Source organism: Rhinoraja longicauda, chromosome 7, assembly GCF_053455715.1.
Source record: "Rhinoraja longicauda isolate Sanriku21f chromosome 7, sRhiLon1.1, whole genome shotgun sequence".
In the NCBI taxonomy this organism is placed as follows: Eukaryota; Metazoa; Chordata; class Chondrichthyes; order Rajiformes; family Arhynchobatidae; genus Rhinoraja; species Rhinoraja longicauda.
In genome coordinates this window covers 58,645,013-58,666,235 of record NC_135959.1, presented here as the reverse complement: position 1 = coordinate 58,666,235, position 21,223 = coordinate 58,645,013, and the positions used below count along the sequence as shown (strand labels likewise).

The following is a 21,223-nucleotide window of genomic DNA, read 5'->3' as shown; positions in this document are numbered from 1 at the left end:
GTTCATTGGTCTAATAACAGGGGAAGAAGCCCTTGCTGAATCTGGTGGGACATGCGCTCAAGCTTTTGTGTTGTCTGCCTAAATGGATGAGGAAAGAAGGATGAATGATTGTGGTCTAAGTGGTCCTTAATTATGATGGCTGTTTTCCTGAAGCAGCATGAAGTGTAGATGTAGTCAATATTGGGGGAGGGGTTTGCGTGATGAACTGGGATACATCCACAACTCTGCAACTTCTTGCAGTCTTGGGCAGAGCAGTTGTCAAATCAAGTTGGCAAACAAACATTGAGGAAGTGCAGGCACTGGTTGTTTTCTTGGCAATGGTACTAATGCGGTTGTAGCAGGACAAGGTGTTGTTTATATTTACGCCTAGGAGCTTGAAGCTCTCAGCTGTCTCCATTTCAACACCTCCGATGCAGACTGGGGCACGTACACCACCCTGCTTCCAGAAATCATTGAGTAGCTCCTTTGTTTTCCTGACATTGAGGAAGACGTTGTTGTCTTGATACCATGTTATCAAGCTCTATCACATTTGTGTACTCCGTCTCATCAATGTTCGAGATCCAGCCCAATATCGTGGTGTCATCTATAAACTTGTAGATAAGTTCGGGCAGAATTTTCCTACACAGCCGTGAGGGTAAGGGGAGTATAGTAAGGGGCTAAGAACGCATCCTTACAGGGCACCAGTGCTGAGAATTATCGTGGCGGACATTTTGTCACGTATCTTTACTAATTATGGTGTATGGGTCAGGAAGTCGAGGAGTGCCAAGACCTAGATTCAGGAGTTTGTTTCGAATTTTGGTGTTGTAGACAGAGCTATGGTGAATAATAGGAGTTGTGCATGGGTGGCCTTGTTATCCAGATGTTCCAAAGTTAAGTGTAGGACCAGGGAAGTGGTGTCTGTCATGGACCTGCCGTGTGCCATAAGTGGCACAAATTTCAATAAATTGGAAGTATCAGTGCCAAATTCTCGTACTTTAGCTTTCAAATCTCAAGAGTATAACCTCCTGCTTTGGGCAAGTGTCTGGCAATATGACAGTGCTTGATACAGACCTACTCTATTTTAATTAGTATCAGCCACCAAAAACCAATATGCACAGACTCATGGATTTACTGTAATAGCGTATGAGGTATTGTCCCAAAGGACACACACTTTTTGTGAGATTATAGAATATAGAAAAGTACAGCCTAGAAATAAGCCTTTTAGCCAAAAAAATCTCTGGCGAACACGATGCCAAATTAAATTAATCCTTTCTGCCCGCACGTGATCCATATTCTTCCATTACCTGCACATTCCCCTGCCTCTCTAAAAGCCTCTTAAATGCCACAAGCTACCACCCCTGGCAGGTACATTCCAGGCACCCCCCATTCTGGATGAAAAAAGCACATCTCCTTTAAACTTTCCCCCTATCACCTTAGAATGATGTAATCTTAAATTTGACATTTCCATCCTGGGTCAAAGATTATGACTGTCTGCCCTGCCCGTAATGAAGATTGATTCGGGGATTCTTACTCGGAGATATCATTCTCTTGCCAAAATAAAGAAAACCTTTACTATACAATCAATCGTTCTTATAAGATTGAAATTGTTTTCCAATTGACAATTTCTTCCATCATTCTATAATTAATAGTCAGCGAAGTTTATTTGGCATAGCTACTTTTATTTTCCTTTACTGTCTAATATTGCTGAAATAATGTCATAGCAAATTTAATTCTCATGGAAATTCAATCACAATAAAATCATGTGCCAGGTGAGAAGTCTATTTTGTTTCTGTCTCATTGGTGTCCCAGAACTATATACCTATATATTTCTTGAGAATTAAGGACAAATTTATCTGTTTTTTCTTGATGCCAGCACTCAGAACAGCTCGCTGCAACTAGGGAGGAACGTTTTGGCAACTTCATAACAGTCTCCTCCAGCACAGCAACAAATATACATGTATGCTTTGAAATATAATGTTGCTGTAATTCATCATAGGCATCAACAGGCTGTGAGTGATGACGGCAAATTAGAAAGCTGTCCGTGATGACTGTCTATTTTTGAAACTCATCTGCAATAGACGATTAGGCTAATGTTTTGTCTGTAAAACAGATCATAAACAAGTAACCATTATTTTAGAAATTTTGAATTATTATACTTACTTGAGTGCAGAGAAAGCAAATCCCTTGAGGCCATCTTTGCATCTGGAAAACAAATGCCGCAGTTCATGAATGATCTCAGAACAATAATTCCAGAAAATATACATAAAACACCAATGTCTGACAAACTTCAGAGTTTTACATAATACTTTATGAGTGCAGAAACCCACAATTTGACCTCACAAGTTCATATGGTGTTTATGATCCTTCTACCCTCAGTACCTTATCTATTTCTTTCTCCCACATGTTAATCCAACCATACCTTAAATGTGTCATTGTAAGATGTTTATCTCGTGGCAACAAGCTCCACATTCTTACCACTCCTTAATTTAAGATTCTTCTAAATGCCCTGTTGGATTTATTAGTGACATATTTATAGCTCCTCGTTGTGTATGTGTGGAGTGAAAACATCTCTATGTCTATTCTATCAGGCCATTCAATAACCTTAAGGCCTCTTACCAGGAATAATAATGATAATAATTACAGTTCAAGATTTGATTAGGGGATAAGAACATTATCTACCCATAGAGCCAGAGGGCAATGCTGGAATAGTTAATAAGCACTTTCTACCCGCCTTTAACAAGGAAACGAATGCTGCCAAAATTTCAGTGGGCATAATGGATGGGATGAAAACTGATCTTATATGAAAAATTCACCATGCTTAAAGTAAGAAATTCACTAGGACTGGCTAGAAAGTATACAAATGGATGTATATCCTAAAGGAGTTGTGGAGGCTTGCTCTAATCTTCAAATCCTCTGGATTCTTAAAGACTTTACGGAAATCACACCAGATTGCAACTAAAATTGTGGCGACTTGTTGTAATCAAATAATTCTCAGAGCATTCCTGGGCAGATTTCACTAGAACAGGCATGATAGGCTAAATGACACTCTTCCGTATTAAATCACTTTGTAATTTGAAGATTCAAATTACAGCATTTTCTGTATTGAATCTTTTGTAATTTTAACCTCACTTCATAACTCTTTGCTTTGGTACTTTTGTCTCTGAATTTAAGAGCTTCCTGTACATCCTTTGTCCATTTGTTGAATTAGGTCACTTTTTCCTCAATGTTGTTACATTTTGCTTTGAAATCTCTCGAAACAATAGTATAATGCTGCTAACTTTAAGCAGATTAAACTTTTGTTTCCAACAATACCCCTGCAGGTCTGCTGAGCTTCAGCTTCACATCATTGAAATCGCATCTCAACATTGGCAGTCAATAACTAGCATTTGCAGTTTCATGGAAAGGTTATCCCTACTTGTGAGGAAAAAAATGGTCATTTTTAAATTTCTTCTCACCTATGGAAAGAATAAAACCCCTAGTTTCTTAAGCCATTTTGGTACTCAATTAGTTACAAATTCTGATAAATGACCTGAATTTCACAGAGAAGAGCTACTGCCCATTTTCTGTGCACATGTTCTTTATGTCACGTACGTTGGACAGGTACATGGATAGGAAAGGTTTATGGTCCAAACAAGGGCAAATGGGACTAGCCTAGATGGGACATCTTGATTAGCATGGATGAGTTGGGTCAAAGGGTCTGTTCTCATAATGTATGACTCTATAACTTAAGTTGGCCATATCCTACAGGCCAATCTTGCTGTCCAACAAGATCATGCTGCTGAATAAAAATCCCTCTCAAAGTCTTTGACAGGCGGCAAAACCAATCCACCGCTTTGCTAGCTGCTGTAACTATTAACATTTTCTATGTGTTTCTGACTGTCTCTGACATTCAGGAATATCTACTATTTTTAAAAAGTAAATCATTAAAATTAAAAATTCTTTTAAAATATTAAAAACAAAAATACATAAAATAATGAAATATTTTACCAAGATTATACAAAAGGAAAGCAAAAATGTAACTTGTTTTATTTTCTTCTGTCTTCCCTGTCCTCCATACAGATTCTGCATGAGGTTTAACATGGAGAACAGTGGCAATTTGCAGCAGCAAAATGGATTGGAGCATTCCAGCAGGAAGTTTGAGACTTCTGCACTTGTACACGAATCCTGAAACTTATCAGCACTTTTTGCTGTGAAAAGCTGGCAATCATAAGTGTAACCCTGTGGGGAGAAGGAAGGAGTAACCTTTTGGGTCGAGACCCTTCTTCTCGACTCGAAACGTCACCCCTTCCTTCTTTTCAGAGATGCTGCCTGTCCCACTGAGTTACTCCAGCATTTTGTGTCTATTTTCAGTTTAAACCAGCATCTGCAGTTCTTTCCAACACATAAGTGTAACCCTTGTATTTCCTCAGAAAAATCTTGGCTATTATCTTATTTGCCCTGATCAATAATTTGGTTCATCTCGTGGCTCAAGAGCAGCATACTAGGTACTAGAATACCTATTACTCAAGCAGTTTCCCCCAAACTTCTCAAAACAACAAAAAGCCCCATTTATCACATACAAAATTAAAGTTGGAATTTCATCTATCCAAACTTTTATTATCACAAATGCACATATGTGTAAAATACATATGTGTAAAAGACTGTTGTGTGGGAGAAGTGGAAAAATAGTTTTGAGTATATCATCTGTTATTCATGAAGAACAAACATTAACATTTTACATGTTTAAATTTTAGGGTGGAACAACCAAATAAGTTATATTTCCTAAAAGAATGAGTACCTGGGCAAATAGTGAAGATGTACATGGAACTTACAAGAATCTGTAATTATACTTCTAAAATACATCTGTCAATTTAAAGTTTCTTTCACAAAATGGTACGTTTGAACTTAGCAGTTTTCCTAAAGTTATACAGGTATGTGTTTTATTGCAGTACTAAAAGCTGTCTGGAGAGGTCCCCATTGAACAATTTTTCTTATTTAATTCATACTTCAACCACAAATAAGGATCATATTCCATGAAGTCAATGTTGGTTTTATTTCTTCAATAAAGGAAATGTATAGTCCTTTCCAATGTTACATGCTACCTGTCAGAGTAATCTCGTTGAATAGAAAAGAAAGGCTTACCAATATTTTCAGATCATAAAGTAGGAAAGTAAACTAGTATCAATATTAGTGCTGATTTTTCAGAAATAATAGGTAAAATGAAGATTAAAACGAATTCCAGCATTAAAAGGATCTTGCCTTATGCATCCCCTCTTTTTGCCCAACTACTGATGGCCAAATATTTGAAAGTACCTTGCCCAAACTATGATATCCCTTCCCTAAATCTCCTTACTTCTTTTTCCCTTTTAAAATCGTCTGTGAAATCTTGTTCCTTCTGTGAAGCACCTTCAACATTTTTTTTCATGTAATTGTGATATCTTGAGCTCAGACACAAAATAACAAGTTAGCTCACTGCTGACCGGAACATGACTTCACAGCTGTACTGTGGTTTATTCAATCATTTACAATCCTCCAACCAAAGGTGGCACTATGACAGTAATAAGAGTAAGTTTTGTTGTTGGATCTTTACCAATTCTGCCTCTTAGGCAGACCTATGAAATTAAGGATGACTTCCTTTCACTATGTGTTTGTGTATTATGAGAAAGGTAATGGGGTAATGTGTGAATTACAGACTCTTCCAGGTATGTCTTGGGAGGCGGCCAATGGAGCAGGCGCATGGCTAGTTTGAGAGGTAGTGTACTCTTTCTGCTGCTAATGCATTGCTTCTGTATGACATGATACCCAGATTTAACCAAATGTTTCTTCATCTCCATTTTGAGCTGTCACGGTTCAGAAATTTGCAGCACATCATTTAGTCTTTCCTATATAACCACCTGATATTCCCCTCCCAAGACTCTCGAAACAGAGTGCTATCATAGTCAAGTAAGAGTAACACAGGCCTCGATGCTGTGGACATTGGCCTGTTAGAGGACACTGATTTTGGTTTACTTGTCCTTCCTGTCAAATTGAAAGACAGCATTGGTGTTGTTTTTCTCAGGCTTTGAGACGCATACTCATCAGCATATGGGAGGGCAGGGATCCCTTCTGCTCGGTATGAGTAGAGAAGACCAATAACCAACAAAATGGTCAGTGCATGGCAATAGCAACACCCTAAATTCGCGCACAGGTGCCTGGTAACATTAACATACAAGTGAAGAACTACAGATATTTGCATCCACCCTAACCGTGACAGGGACTGATGACTGCGGAAATGACCACTATGTACTCCATTCTATTATCTTCATTAACCTAGGTTCAAAACTTTAGTGCCAACAGAAGCGGTGCCTTAGAAAGCAATGTTGAAGTTCTCAGATACCCTGAAAGGCAGCTCTTCTCAGATATAATCTCACAGACAATTTGCCAATTCCCTTCCATCGGTGGTGGAAAAGTTAATAGATGGAACTGAGAGGCAGGATTTATTTGCATTTGGAAAGGCAAGGTCTGACTAAGGCTAATTAGCATGATTTTGTGCATGGGATATCATATCTCATTAATTTGTTTTTTTGTTTTTTTTAATGCAGTGACCAAGTAGATTTACAAGTGCAGGGCAGTAGATGTTGTCTACATTTACGAAAGCTTTTGACAAAGTCCGGCATGAAAGGTTAGAACATATGGGATACAAAATTAGCTTGGTGGTAAGAGACAGTGGGTGGTAGTGGTGGATTGTATTTCAGATTGGAGACTTGTGCCCAAACCATAAGAATTGTTTATCACATATATTAATGATTTGGATGAGAACACCGGTGGCATGATTAGTACGTCTGAAGATGACACTGAAATTCGTGGTATCGTGGACACTGAAGAATGTTTTCTAAGGCTAGAATAGGATCTAGATCAACTGGGAAAATGGGACTTGAAATTTAACTTGTACAAATTCTAAATGACGCATTTTGGGAAGTTAAACTAGGGCAGGACGTACACATTGACTGGCAAGTAATGTTGTTGAACAAAGTGACTGAAGGCCACAAGTGCATAGATCCCTGAAAGTGACGGCAACACGGTAGCGCAGCGGTAGAGTTGCTGCTTTACAGCGAATGCAGCGCCGGAGACTCAGGTTCGATCCTGACTACGGGTGCTGCACTGTAAGGAGTTTGTACGTTCTCCCCGTGACCTGCGTGGGTTTTCTCCGAGATCTTCGGTTTCCTCCCACACTCCAAAGACGTACAGGTATGTAGGTTAATTGGCTGGGTAAAGGTAAAAATTGTCCCTAGTGGGTGTAGGATAGTGTTAATGTGTGGGGATCGCTGGGCGGCACGGACTTGGTGGGCCGAAAAGGCCTGTTTCCGGCTGTATATATATATGATATATGATATGATATGATAACACAAGTAGATAGGGTGGTGAAAAAGGTATAAGCATGCTTGCCTTCACCGACTGAAGCACTGAGTACGAACGTTGGCTGGTTGCGATTAAGCTTGGAGGGCGCAGAAAAGATTCACAAAGATATTAAGTGCTGGGATAATTCAGCGGGTCAGGCAGCATTTGCTATCACTTATCTATGTACGAGAGAGATGCTGCATGACCTGCTGAATTACCCCAGCACTCTGTGTCCTTTTGTGTACTAACCAGCATCTGCAGTTCTTTGTTCCCACTTCTTCACAAGGATATTACCTGGATTGGAAAGCTTGTGTTGAAAGGAAAAACTTGATAGAGTGGATCATTTTTCCCTGGGACAAAGGCGGCTGAGAAGTGACATGATAGAGGTATATCAAATTATGAGAGGCATAGTTAGGATAGATAGCCAGAGTCTGTTCCCATGATAAGGGTCTCTAAAACTGGCGGGCATAGTTTTAAGGTGAGAGGGAGGAGGGTTAAAGAGAATCTTGGGGATCATTTTCTTCATGTGCAGAGTAACTGTTATCTGGAAATGATCTGCCAGATGGAAGCATGAACAGTTTAGAGGCATCTGGACAGGTACTTGAATGAGTAAGGCATGGGGAGATATGAAATTAATGTGGATTAATGATATTAGTATAGATGGGTATGGCAGTCCATATTGAAGGCGATGGGCCGAAGGTACTGTTTCTATGCTGTACATCTCTATGACAAGATCTGCAAAGTGTCACAGCTTAATGCTGCCCTAAAGTTTGCTGTAATTGGCACTTGGGAAGCTAATTTAATTTTTGGTAACTGGGCAACAAACATCCTAAACTTTTTTTTTTTTTTTAAACGGAAGATAAAGGCTGATTTCTATCCAACAATCACAATACTTTCATCCTGATGGCGAGACAAGTAATCAAGTATATTTTCTTTATGCATGTTGAAGACTGTAAAACATTTTCTGCTTGACAAAGAACACAAATCCTGATCATTCAGAATTTCATTGTAATAAATTGAAGACATTGCCACAAAAACCAACTGCCCTCTGGACATGTCTAAGCTACATCCCTACATTTATTTTAGTCATCAAACCACATAAAACAGAATCAAAGTACTTTAGGTTATAGCATTAGTATTTATTTCCAAATCAGCAGAATATAAGGAAAATTAGAAAGAACTTAATCCCAGTAGAAATTTGCCTGTTCCTTCCTGCTTTTTACATCCAGACATTAGGCGTGTATTCTTCCTCTCTCATTAACCCCTGTGGCCTTTGTGTGAAGAATTCTTTTCACATTACTGATCGTAACAAGGTTCTTTTGTAAGCATTTACTATTTCAATTGCCATGTATCCAAAAAGCCTACAGGCATCAGGGATCACAATTTTCTCATAACACCGGACTTGCAGAATTGATGGGGAAAATTTCTGACAATATATAACAATTACACATCTATATACAGCTCTCCCAGTAGTTCAGATGCCAAGCACACTTCCCAATGTGACGACAGGCAAGAAGACTGGAAAGTTAACAAGGTGAAATCCTCCAAACCCAATTTCTGTTGCGTAGCTTGATCAAGATAATGCAGTGGTAGAGACACCATGATTGAAAAGTTGTAGTGCAATTGTTGTAGCAAATCATTAGGATAACATCCTCCACACAAGGAAAATGTCATGTCAAGGTTATCTATGCACTGTGGTGGGAGACATCAGAATGGTGTCTAATCAAGTCTATCAGTGCACGAGGTGATCGGCATGAATGAGAGTTCCATGGTGCTGAAGATGAGATGGGGCAGAGAGGAGCAATGTAATCAAGTTAAGAAGTGAGAGGTACATCAAAGGTATACAAGGTCAAAATGGGACTTACCTTAATCGGGTCCCTAGTCTGATGCTACACTATGATAATACAGTTGACCCGCTAGTGACCAATGGTGGCCATTGCTGAAACAAAGCGATATGATATTTCCCCCCCATCAAAAGCAGTGTTTTGCAAGTAATGGCCTAACTTGATGAATGCCTGATACAAAAATTACCTTGGATGTGCAATGCTCAACTCATGCTGGTAAATGCCCAATGAAAATTTTGGTCTGCAGCAAAATAGCTGAGAAATAGTCATTAACTCATTTCATTCTATGCAAACTACACTGTTAATTCCATAGCACTGAAATAAACAGATAAGTGCTTGATGGTGGGTTCTGAATAGCCTGTTGACACACTGCAGTGCCCTAATATAGTCACAGCACTTTTCAACTCCCTTCAAAATGATGAAAAATAATTGGTGACAATGACAACATTATTGCCAAAAGAAGCAGAAAAACTCCTGAGATAGATGCAAAATGGTGCAGAAACTCAGTGAGTCAGGCAGCATCTCTGGAGAAAAGGAATAGGTGATGTCTCAGGTTGAGACCTTTCTCGGAGAGTCAGGGGAGTGAGAAACTAGAGGTATGAAAAGGTACAGAACAAATCAGAGTCGGCACCAATGACCAAGGAAAAGTGGAGCCCACAATTGATCCATTATTGGCTGTGGAAGAGGTGATAACAAAGGGATCCAAACAGTGAAACTAGCAGGACGACTAGGGTGGGAGGGGACAGAGGGTTACTTGAAATTAATATTCATACCGCTGGGTTGTAAGCTGCTCAGGTGAAATATGAGGTGCTGTTCCTCCAATTTGCATGTGGCCTCACTCTGACAGTGGAGGAGGCCCAGGAGATAAAGGTCAGTGTGGGAATGTGAAGGGGAGTTAAAATGTTTGGCAACCGGGAGATCGTGTAGGCCAAGGGGGACTGAGCGTGGGTATTCAGCGGAACGATCGCCCGGTCTGCACTTGGTCTCACCGATATATAGGAGTCCACACTGAGAGCGCATACAGTAGATGAGGTTGGAGGAAATCCTGTGTTGCCAGGGAGCAATTGTCCAATAGCCAAAGAGAGGCCCAGAATCAACGTTGATGCTATTACTTTATGGTTTCTAATGAGCTCAAAGACTCCAGTCAGCTGAGAAGTCAAATGGGCAGTAAAAACCAGCAACTGTTTACAACATCCTCAACACCAACACCGATCCATGTGTCTGGCATTAATCTATCACAGGCCAGGGAAATCATTTGACAGTGCACACAACCACCTTCCCACCTCCCTGCTCTCAATTGCTTACAAAACCCTGGACCATCAATTGCTATGTGGGCAACTCTACCTTAGAAGTGGCAACATTCTCTCAAAAGGAAGGTTTTTGCATGAGACATAATTGCTTCATTCAGACTCCATCACTGACCTCTCATATTTGGACCAGATTTCAAGAAGACCTGAAGCCAGGAGCCCTATTGACATTTCCTGTGCCAATGAGTAGCTGATAAGGTGTGATGCACTCTCGAAAAACATTTGATGTGTGAAAACTCAACAATGAATTAATTCCGTCATCAGCAACTGATCCATGGGCACTTCAAAGATCAAATCAGCCGCACATCACTAATCAATAATGGCTCCCAACGGATTCAGTCTTGGATCCTCCTCCTCCGGTGACCTCCCTCCCACAAGGTCACCGTATTGTGCATAGCCTGATGCCACTGAATGGATTCCTAACCTTAATATTGAACTATGACTGTTTAGCCAGCCATAAATCTGTATGTTATCATTCTCACATTTCTAATTATCTTTCAACCAATATTATGACTAACTCTCCTTTTTTAGTTTTATATTCAGTATTAGACTCACTTGTAAACCTTTTATCTGAGAACATGAGGATCATTCCTGCACGTCTTAAAACCACAATTCAGTATTAGACTTCTGCATATCTACCTGCATCTTTGTTTCATTCAGTTGTTTTTCCCTTAACACTGAATTATAAGCACTTCCAATTTCCCTTCTTGCCTTTCTTCCAATCTGTTTTGTCTTCAAAACTCATTTTCCAATTTCCTGTTTTCAGAACAAATCTCGCCTCACTCCCTTTTGAAATTATGACAAGTTTTCCATATCCCTGCTGTTAGTTGGATCTAACATACCAAGTCTAGTACAGCAATACTGTTCCTAGCCCAAAGTTCAATGCAACTGACTGATACAGGTCTCACAGCCCTATGACAGCCCTGGATGCCCCACAGATCAGAAACACTCCCTCCCACACCAACTCTCCAATTAACCATTCATTTACAGTGTCCTACTTCTGTATTCACAAGTGTGACGAGGAGATGGGAAGCCAGAGATTATTACCTTCAAGTTTTTCTTTAAATATTATTATTTTCTAGATCCCATGTTCAGCCATCACTTTTCTCTCTTTTGGTGACAAAGTGAATCATAACCACCTCTTGCAGAATGATCCACAGCCACTGATCGCATGGCTGAGTAGACTTGATGGGCTACGTTGCCTAATTCTGCTCCTATGCCTTAAGGTCGTATGGACTGGAAGCAATTAATACCAGTGTTGGGCAAACTGGGAAAATCAGGTTGGTTCTGGACCCCAAGAAAGAGAGTTTGCAGAGTGCCTCCGAGATGGATTCTTAGAGCAGCTTGTAATGGAGCCTACCAGAGAAAAGGCAATTCTGGATTTAGCGTTGTCCAATGAACCAATTTAATAAGAGAACTCGAGGTAAAGGAACCGCTTGGGGGTAGTAATCTGCAATTTGAGAGGGAGAAGGCTAAATCGGAAGTGTCAGTGTTGCAGTTGAACAAAGGGGACTATGAAGGCATGAGAGAGGAGCTGGCCAAGGTAGACTGGAAAGAGATCCTAGCAGGATTGACGGTGGAACAGCAATGGCAGGAATTTTTTAGCATAATCCGGAAGACGCAGTATCATTTTATTCCTAAAAGGAAGAAAGATTCTAAGGGGAGTAGGAGGCAACCGTGGCTGACAAGGGAAGTTAGGGATGGAATAAAACTAAAAGAAAAGATGTATAACACAGCAAAGAATAGCGGGAAGCCAGAGGATTGGGAAACTTTCATAGGACAACAGAAGGTAACAAAACGGGCAATACGGGCTGAAAAGATGAATTACGAGGGGAAGCTGGTCAAGAATATAAAGAAGGACAGTAAAAGCTTCTTTAGATATGTTAAGAGATAAAGAGTAGCAAAGTCAAATGTGGGTCCCTTGTAGGCAGACACGGGTGAAATTATTATGGGTAACAAGGTAACAGAGGAGTTGAACAGGTACTTCGGATTTGTCTTTACTAAGAAAGCCACAAACAATCTCCCAGATGTACTGGAGGACAGAGGATCTAGGGGGGTAGAGGAACTGAAAGATATTTGCATTAGGCGAGAAAAAGTATTGGGTAGACTGATGGGACTGAAGGTTGATAAATCCCCAGGGCCTGATGGACTGCATCCCAGGGTACTCAGGGAGGTGGCTCTAGAAATAGTGGACACATTGGTGATCATTTTCCAATGTTCAATGGATTCAGGATCAGTTCCTGTGGATTGGAGGATAGCTAATGTTATCCCACTTTTCAAGAAAGGAGCGAGAGAGAAAACGGGGAATTACAGACCAGTTAGCCTGACATCGGTGGTGGGGAAGATGCTGGAGTCAATTATTAAAGAGATAATAACGGTGCATTTGGATAGCAGTAGAAGGATAAGTCCAAGTCAGCATGAATTTATGAAAGGGAAATCATGCTTGACTAATCTTCTGGAATTTTTTGAGGATGTGACAAGTAAAATGGATGAAGGGGAGCCAGTGGATGTAGTGTATCTAGACTTTCAGAAAGCCTTTGATAAGGTCCCACACGGGAGATTGGTGAGCAAAATTAGAGCACATGGTATTGGGGGTAGGGTGTTGACATGGATATAGAATTGGTTGGCAGACAGGAAGCATAGAGTAGGAATAAACGGACCCTTTTCAGAGTGGCAGGCAGTGGTGAGTGGAGTGCCGCAAGGCTCGGTGATGGGGCCGCAACCGTTACCATATATATTAATGATTTGGATGAAGGAATTAGAAGTAACACTAGCAAGTTTGCAGATGACACAAAGCTGGGTGGCAGTGTGAACTGCGAAGAGGATGTTAGGAGGTTGCAGGGTGACCTGGACAGGTTGAGTGAGCGGGCAGATGCGTGGCAGATGCATGGCAGATGCAGTATAACATAGATAAATATGAGGTTATCGACTTGGGCGGCAAAATTAGGAGGCAGATTATTATCTCAATGGTGTCAGGTTAGGTAAGAGGGAAGTGCAGCGAAAGTCACTGAAAGTTAGCGTGCAGGTACAGCAGGCAGTGAAGGAAGCTAATGGCATGTTGGCCTTCATAACGAGAGGATTTCAGTATAGGAGTAAAGAGGTTCTTCTGCAGTTGTATAGGGCCCTGGTGAGACCACATCTGGAGTATTGTGTGCAGTTTTGGTCTCCTAATTTGAGGAAGGACATCCTTGTAAATGAGGCAGTGCAGCGTAGGTTCACGAGATTGATCCCTGGGATGGTGGGACTGTCATATGAGGACAGATTGAAAAGACTAGGCTTGTATTCACTGGAGTTTAGAAGGATGAGAGGGGATCTTATAGAGACATGTAAAATTATAAAAGGACTGGACAAGCTAGATGCAGGAAAAATGTTCCCAATGTTGGGCGTCCAGAACCAGGGGCCACAGTCTTAGATTAAAGGGGAGGCCATTTAAAACTGAGGTGAGAAGGAACTTTTTCACCCAGAGAGTTGTGAATTTGTGGAATTCTCTGCCACAGAGGGCAGTGGAGGCTAAATCACTGGATGGATTTAAGAGAGAGTTAGATAGAGCTCAAGGGGCTACTGGAATCAAGGGATATGGGGAGAAGGCAGGCACAGGTTATTGATTGTGGATGATCAGCCATGATCACAATGAATGGCGGTGCTGGCTCAAAGGGCCGAATGGCCTCCTCCTGCACCTATTTTCTATGTTTCTATGTTTCTCTGACTTGGTATCCAACATTTAAATACAGAATGTGTAGGTATTGAATTGAATTGAATAAATGTATTGGCCAAGTACATATACATACAAAGAATTTGCCTTGGTGCTTTGCTCACGTGTGACAACACGACAAACAGTAAACAATTAAGAGTAAAACATAAAACATTAAAGCATTAAGAATAAAACATTATAGTTTAAACATGTGAATGAAATAAAATACCAGAGCAAATGGAGGCTACAGACTTTGGTTATTAAGTAGAGCTAGAGCTCATGGAAAAAAGCTGTTTTTACGTCTGGCTGTGGCGGCTTTGACAGTCCGGAGTCGCCTTCCAGAGGGAAGTGCTTCAAAGAGTTTGTGGCCAGGATGAGAGGGGTCAGAGATGATCTTACCCGCTCGCATCCTGGCCCTTGCAGTGTACAGTTCATCAATGGGGGGAAGGTTGCAGCCAACAATCCTCTCAGCTGATCGAACGATCCGTTGCAGCCTCGATCGTGCTTGGTGGCTGAGCCAAACCAGACCATGATGGAGAAGGTGAGGACACTCTGTGATGGCAGGCTAGAATTGGACCATCATTGCCTGTGGCAGATTGTGTTTCCTCAGCCGCTGCAGGAAGTACATACTCTGTTGGGCCTTTTTGACTGTGGAGTCGATGATGGCCCCCCATTTAAGGTTCCTGGAGATGATGGTTCCAAGGAACTTAAATGACTCCACAGATGTGACTGTGTTGTTGATGGTGAGTGGGGGAAGGGGAAGGGGAGGGGGAGCTCTCCGAAAGTCTACTATCAATTCCACTGTCAAGAGCATTGAGCTCCACGTTGTTGCAAAGGCACCAGGACGCCAGCTGTGTCACTTCCTGTCTGTAGGAAGGAACTGCAGATGCTGGTTTAAACCGAAGATAGACACAAAAAGCTGGAGTAACTCAGCGGGACAGGCAGCATCTCTGGATAGAAGGAATGGGTGACGTTTCGGGTCGAGATCCTTCTTCAGACTCTATCTGCACGATATATTTGAACAAAGGCCACGCAGCAAAAATCAGTTATTGTAAAGTTAATGGTTTTCAGGCACCATTCTGACACCATTCAATTAATTTTGATATTTATTTGTGTGTACATCCTCAAATGTTATTGCCTTGGCACTTCTCCATTGATAATTGGCTGGAAAACTATTATTTAATTATTTTAATGACACTTTTTACAACCATTATTTCAGGTCCTCACCACAAACTCAATTTTGTCAGTAATGATCTCTAACTGACCACTGATTCAGATAGTTATAACCTCAATTCCGGATTTTCCCCTTCAGAGGAGGTTTCCATTCATTCCATCACAGAGATTCCTTCCTTTCCAAGAGGGAATTTTACAAAAATATGAAGAGAAAATCTGCAAGGTTATGGGGTTAGGACCAGAGGTGGTACTAGTGAGTTGCTATGAAAGGGGCTGGTGCAGACAAGATGGTCGAGTGGCCATCCCCTGAGCAGCAACCATTCTATGATTTTATTATCCAAAGAGCACCTAGCTCCACTCCAACAATGTTGGACTGATACCCTCAACCGTGATTATTTCATTAGTTTCCAAAATGTCCTCCCCTCCTCAGCTCACTGTGAACTTCAGCTAAACCTACACCATACCAAACCCATTTGCCACTCAGCAAACTGCTTTCTCTATCTTGACTCCTTGATACAAGTCTCTCAAAATTATTTTTTTTACCTTTTATTTATTTTGGCTTTGGCCTATTAGTAAAAACTCAGCCAGCATGCAAATAACTACCCCACCACCCTACTCTTCTTTTCCCATTTCCCTCTCCCTCTCCTCTTCTCTGTCTTCCAGTGCTTGAGCCGACCTAATGTCACAACTTTTTTTTAGCCCAATACTGATGGTTGTAACATTCAAATGGCTAGTCTCCATATACCAGAAATGTCTTATTTTACCATTGTAAAGCCTGCAGACTTAAAAATATATATATAATTAAGTCACCTTATATAATGAAAGCTATTACTGTATTGCCAAAAATTTGTGGTATCCGGTTTAGACTGACTGCTCCAGACGTACTTCAACTCTAATCTGCTTAAAGGTCTGAATTCTGGCATGTGCACCCCACATAGGAGAATTATTTCTTCCTGCTGGGACTCTGTTAGCTTGGAATCGGTATATGTACAGCATGAGAAACAAAGTAGGTTTGTGCAGAGGACAGATGTATTCTGATTACACAATCCGAGTTCAACCCAGCAGCCTAAATGATTACTCACCAAGGAATATGGAGAGCAAATTTTCATGAAATTGTACAAGGATCCCCAATTGTGCCCCTTTAAAAATAGGATCCTGTTTAAATAGAACAGTTAACAAATCCCCTCAGGTATTTTCTCTCTCTACAAAGAGCCTGATGGTTGAGTTCCATTTGACTTCCAATGGAAGAAGTACATAGACAGCCTACAGTGAGTTATTTTCCCCCTCTGGGCATCTCATGCCTGGGTGATTGCAATGCAAGGCAAACAATTGCAAAAATTGGTCTGTTTGAATACAATTGCTCTTACAAATATCTAGTAATCAAAGCAGACTGCACAAATCTAAAGGGAAAACAAAAAAGTATGGAACTCAATAACTCAGTTTACTAATAATATATTTGAATATACAATGCCATGCCTTCATCCTTAATGGTTCAGAATTCTTGATCTTGAACATGCTATTTAACAGCACTGTGGGAGTACCGTCATCATGAAAACCACATAGGGTAATTTAGAATGGGTAATAAATGATAATCTAACTCGTGACACGCACATTTATTTTTAGAAGGAAGTCCGTTTCTAGGTTATAAAAAGTGGATATAATCAGATCAGGTGTAAATAGAATTAACCATACAGGAAATATTAGTCATAGTTTAATAACAATTAAATTAAATGTCATTTATGTATGATCTGGCAAAAGAAAATGTGTAGCAATGTCTACAATTTTTAAAGTGCACTCTTAACAATACTTGTCAAATTGAACAAAATAGCCTGCCACTACTAATTTTGTTTCTAATAAATCAAACAACAAAGGTGATTTGGAAGCTGAGAAACATCTGTTAACTTCGCAGAATACAAATGTCAACCTCATACTGGTCTGAAACTAATTTATTTACAAGCACCACAAAATCTTCCAGCATGCTTTCTTTTTAGTCGCAAGTGAAGCAAAAGAATATGTCATGTAAACAAAAATGGGAAAACAAAAGTTCAGAACACGATAAACCGTTTACTCTTGGAAAAAAACACTCGTTTCAGCTGTATTTTCAAATGAAGGGTTTAAGAATTAAGAATTCAAACTACTTCAAACAGCTGATCAAAAATAATAAGATGAAAGCGAGCAGTTATTAATGAAGCAACGCTTTTGTGTAAAGGAAGATTTATTGTCCGTCTGACAGGACAGACCAATATGGGTCATTAAATTGATCTTCAATACTTCCAGTACCAATCAAAGATCTACTGAGCAACATAAATAGGCCTAAGGAATGTGGATAAAGTGAGACACATCTCTTCCTGTGACCAAGGAACTTTACTGTATTCCATCTCAGCCCAACAAGAAATGATTCGGTATGACATCGGATAGTCTCTCGAACTTCTATAGGTATACAGTAGAGAGCATATTGACTGGTTGCATCATGGCCTGGTTTGGCAACTCAAACGCCCAGGAACGAAGAAGATTGCAAAAAGTGGTGAACATCACGGTACTGATCCCCACCATCAAAGGGATCTCCAATGGTCGCTGCCTCATAAAGGCAGCCAGTCTCATCAGGGATCCACATTACCCTGCCACACTCTAATTTCACTCCTCTAACCATCAAGCTATTAAAAACTTCAACCTCCAAATACGCTCCGAGCTACACAGACATGGGAACATTGTTTTTGTCTTTGCATTATATACATATATATATACATACATACACACACATATATACATACATATATACACATATAGAGAGGAGAGAGGAGGAGGAAGGAGAGGAGAGAGAGGGGAGAGGCGGAAGGAGAGAGGGGAGAGGAGGAAGGAGAGAGAGAGGGAGGAGAGAGAGGAAAGAGAGGAGAGAGAGAGGAGAGAGAGGAGAGGAGATGAGAGAGAGGAGAGGAGGAGAGAGGAGGAGAGAGAGGAGAGAGAGGAGAGAGAGGAGAGAGAGAGGAGAAAGGTTTATCCAAATGGAGGAGGGGTATATTGGATAGTATTCAGAATCCCAAAGTCATAAATGAGGGACACACAAAAGCTCTGCGTAAGCAGTGCACAGAGCGCACCACCTCCGAAACTACCCTCCAAAGTGCTTTGTCTGCTACCACATGCCCTCTCAGAGTAAGGATCTGCGATTCTTACCTTGCCTCAATAGCTTCTTGAAAACTCTCAAAATTAGGAGTGGATTCAAGCTATCCTTAGTCCCAAGGTGCAGCCCAAGAAGAAATTAAAATTTTCCATTATTTTGATGGCCACTGCTGTCATCCTGTTCCAGACAATGTAATTAATTACACTTTATATGTCCACTCTTTTAAACGTTTGGTTATGCAACAGACAGTGAGACATGTTACAGAGTTAAAAGTGTTATTTAAGTACATTATTGTTGGTCCATCTTCAACTCTGCCCTTGGACTTTCCAAATCAAATAGGAAAATTCAATTTCCTTTTATACTTCTGCCATTCGGCCCATCAGATCTATGCCAATTCTCATAGCATTCCCGTCGATTCCGTTTCCCCACTAATATCCCAACAGCCTACTTTCCTTTGAATGTCCACCAATTCCCACTGATTTTTCTCACTAATCTATCACATGACCAACTTACAGTAGCCACATAACATGTTTGCCTTGGGAAGGAAACTGGAAATCCCATTAAAAATTCACATGGTCACTAGTAGAACATGCAAACTCCACACAGAATGCACTCGATGTTGCTGTGCATCAGTGTAGCATCCATGAATCAATTGATAATTATTGCAAATCCACCAACACGTCTTTATAGAATATGTAACTAGAATTCAAAAGTAGAGAATTTGGAGCTGGGAGGACCTATATAAAATAAATTGCTGTAATTGAGCGGTTTAGCAAATATGTAAATCAACCTGACAGAAGTACAATAAAGATGTAAAAGTCAAAATATATTGAGACTAAACTAAGGAACTCAACAGAATTTCTCTAAGGTTGAAACAGTAGTCGAGAAAAAATTGTTCAAAATAACAGCTAAAATAATTGGGAAGAGAATTAAGGTTTGTACTCTTTTGGCCTAAACAGTGCAATTTCATGGCCAATGGATGTGTTATATTAATTACAGTTATAACATTAAAAAGAAACAAAAAGGCAACAAAGTATGGCTAAATGAGTTATGTTATTTAAAACTATTAGTCTGGGAAGCTTAGAACAGTCCACCCTATCAATGAACTCAGATAGTGATCCAACAAATCACATCAGTAGCATGTCTTTAACCTGAATCAACTGCTGCGATGATTTGTGTTGTTTATTCATCGTCAAGGAGTTGCAGTGATTCATTCAGGGGTTAACTGGAACATTTCTAGCATTAAATCTTCACAATGTTTATTCAGCATCTCCCCTCAAACAAATATCTTTGCAACTCCACTCATGTTGCTCTTCCTGCCACTCCTAAGTTCAGGCACTTCCAAATAAATGTTCTTGCATACACTGGTGCGACATTAATCATGATCTGACATGATTCTGTAGAGAACAGAATAGTAACAAAGTAGATTCTTGGAAGATTGCATGGGAGAACAGTCTAAATATGGAAGAAAGCAGTTTGGTATCATCTGAAACAGAAAGGGCTTAATGGAAGGATTCCAAGCCTTAAAATTATATTTCTCTCCAACACTACACCAGCTTAAAGCAAAAGATAAATACTTGCTGCAGTACTTGCTGAGGGGCGGGGGGGGGGGGGGGGGGGGGAGGCCTAGAGGAAGGGGGGGGAATGGAGGGGAGCAAGGGAGGGGAAGGGGGAGAGGGAGGGAGGGAAGGGAAGGGGGAGAGGGAGCGAGGGAAGGGAAGGGGGAGAGGGAGGGAAGGAAGGAAGGTCGGAATTCAATAGTTAAGGCATTGTCATCTTAAGATCTTAAGGCACAGCCATCAATGGTGAATCAATTAAATTCAGGGTTTAAGATGCAACACAGTTAGTGCTGCCACTGCACAGCTCCTACTTATGCTTGATCTTGACTGCATAGAGTTCGCACGCACACCCCACAAGTGCTCTGACATCCCAAAGACATGCTGGTTAGTGGGTTAATTAGCCGCGGCAAATTACACTAATGTAGGTGGGACACAAAAATTAAGAGAGTGATTTATCGGCCAGGTTCCAAGGAAATAAGTGTGGGTATGAAGCGGATGAGATTGTCTTGGGAGCCCAATGGCCTCCCTCTAAATCATAAGAAAACACCAAACTATAGAGAAGCCAGAAATAGAAATTCCTTACAGAAGCAATGGAAATGATAAAGATGCAGAAGGGGGCCCAGGATATAAAGAGCTTCTAAATTATCAAGAACATGGATGATTGGCTTAACCACGAACTTACAAACAAGAGCTACTAAAAGATGAAGGACAAAAGGATGGCTGATGTAAGAATGTGAGCAGAAGTTTTGATGATTCAAGCTCAAAAAAAGTAGAGGAAGGGAAGCTGGAGGTGTACTGGAGTATTCAATTTTAGAGGTTTGCAATGACATGGAGCAGTCTAGAATTAGAGAAGTTAGACAGGGACGAATCCACCAATGGTATGGAGATGGAAAGAGATATTGTTAGATCCACTGCAGCTGAATTTAAGAGTGGCAGGAAGAGCAACATGAGTGGGGTTGCAAAGATATTTGTTTGAGGGGAGATGTTGAGTAAACATTGTGAAGATTTAATGCTGGAAATGTTCCAGGTAATGCCTGAGTGAGTCACTGTACCAAGTGCTCCTCTCAGACTCAAATGTCACATAAAGCTTGCTCCTAGTTTGGTTCAGCTTCCGACAGATGTCAGGGAACATGGTGGAGTCTTTGATGTGGGACTGGGGTATGTGATGGGAAGCAACAAATTGCCAAACTTTCAAA

The 21,223-nt window shown here is 40.7% G+C and overlaps 1 protein-coding gene across 3 annotated transcripts in view; it reads right to left on the bottom strand.

The window, feature by feature from the left end:
* The window catches only part of tmem135 (transmembrane protein 135), a 302,235-nt gene that overhangs the window by 40,804 nt on the left and 240,208 nt on the right, over positions 1–21,223 (bottom strand). For all 3 annotated transcript variants that reach the window (XM_078402681.1, XM_078402680.1, XM_078402682.1), the window contains one exon: positions 2,140–2,181. In XM_078402681.1, the coding sequence (XP_078258807.1) occupies positions 2,140–2,181 (42 nt within the window). The remainder of the gene's footprint in view (positions 1–2,139; positions 2,182–21,223) is intronic.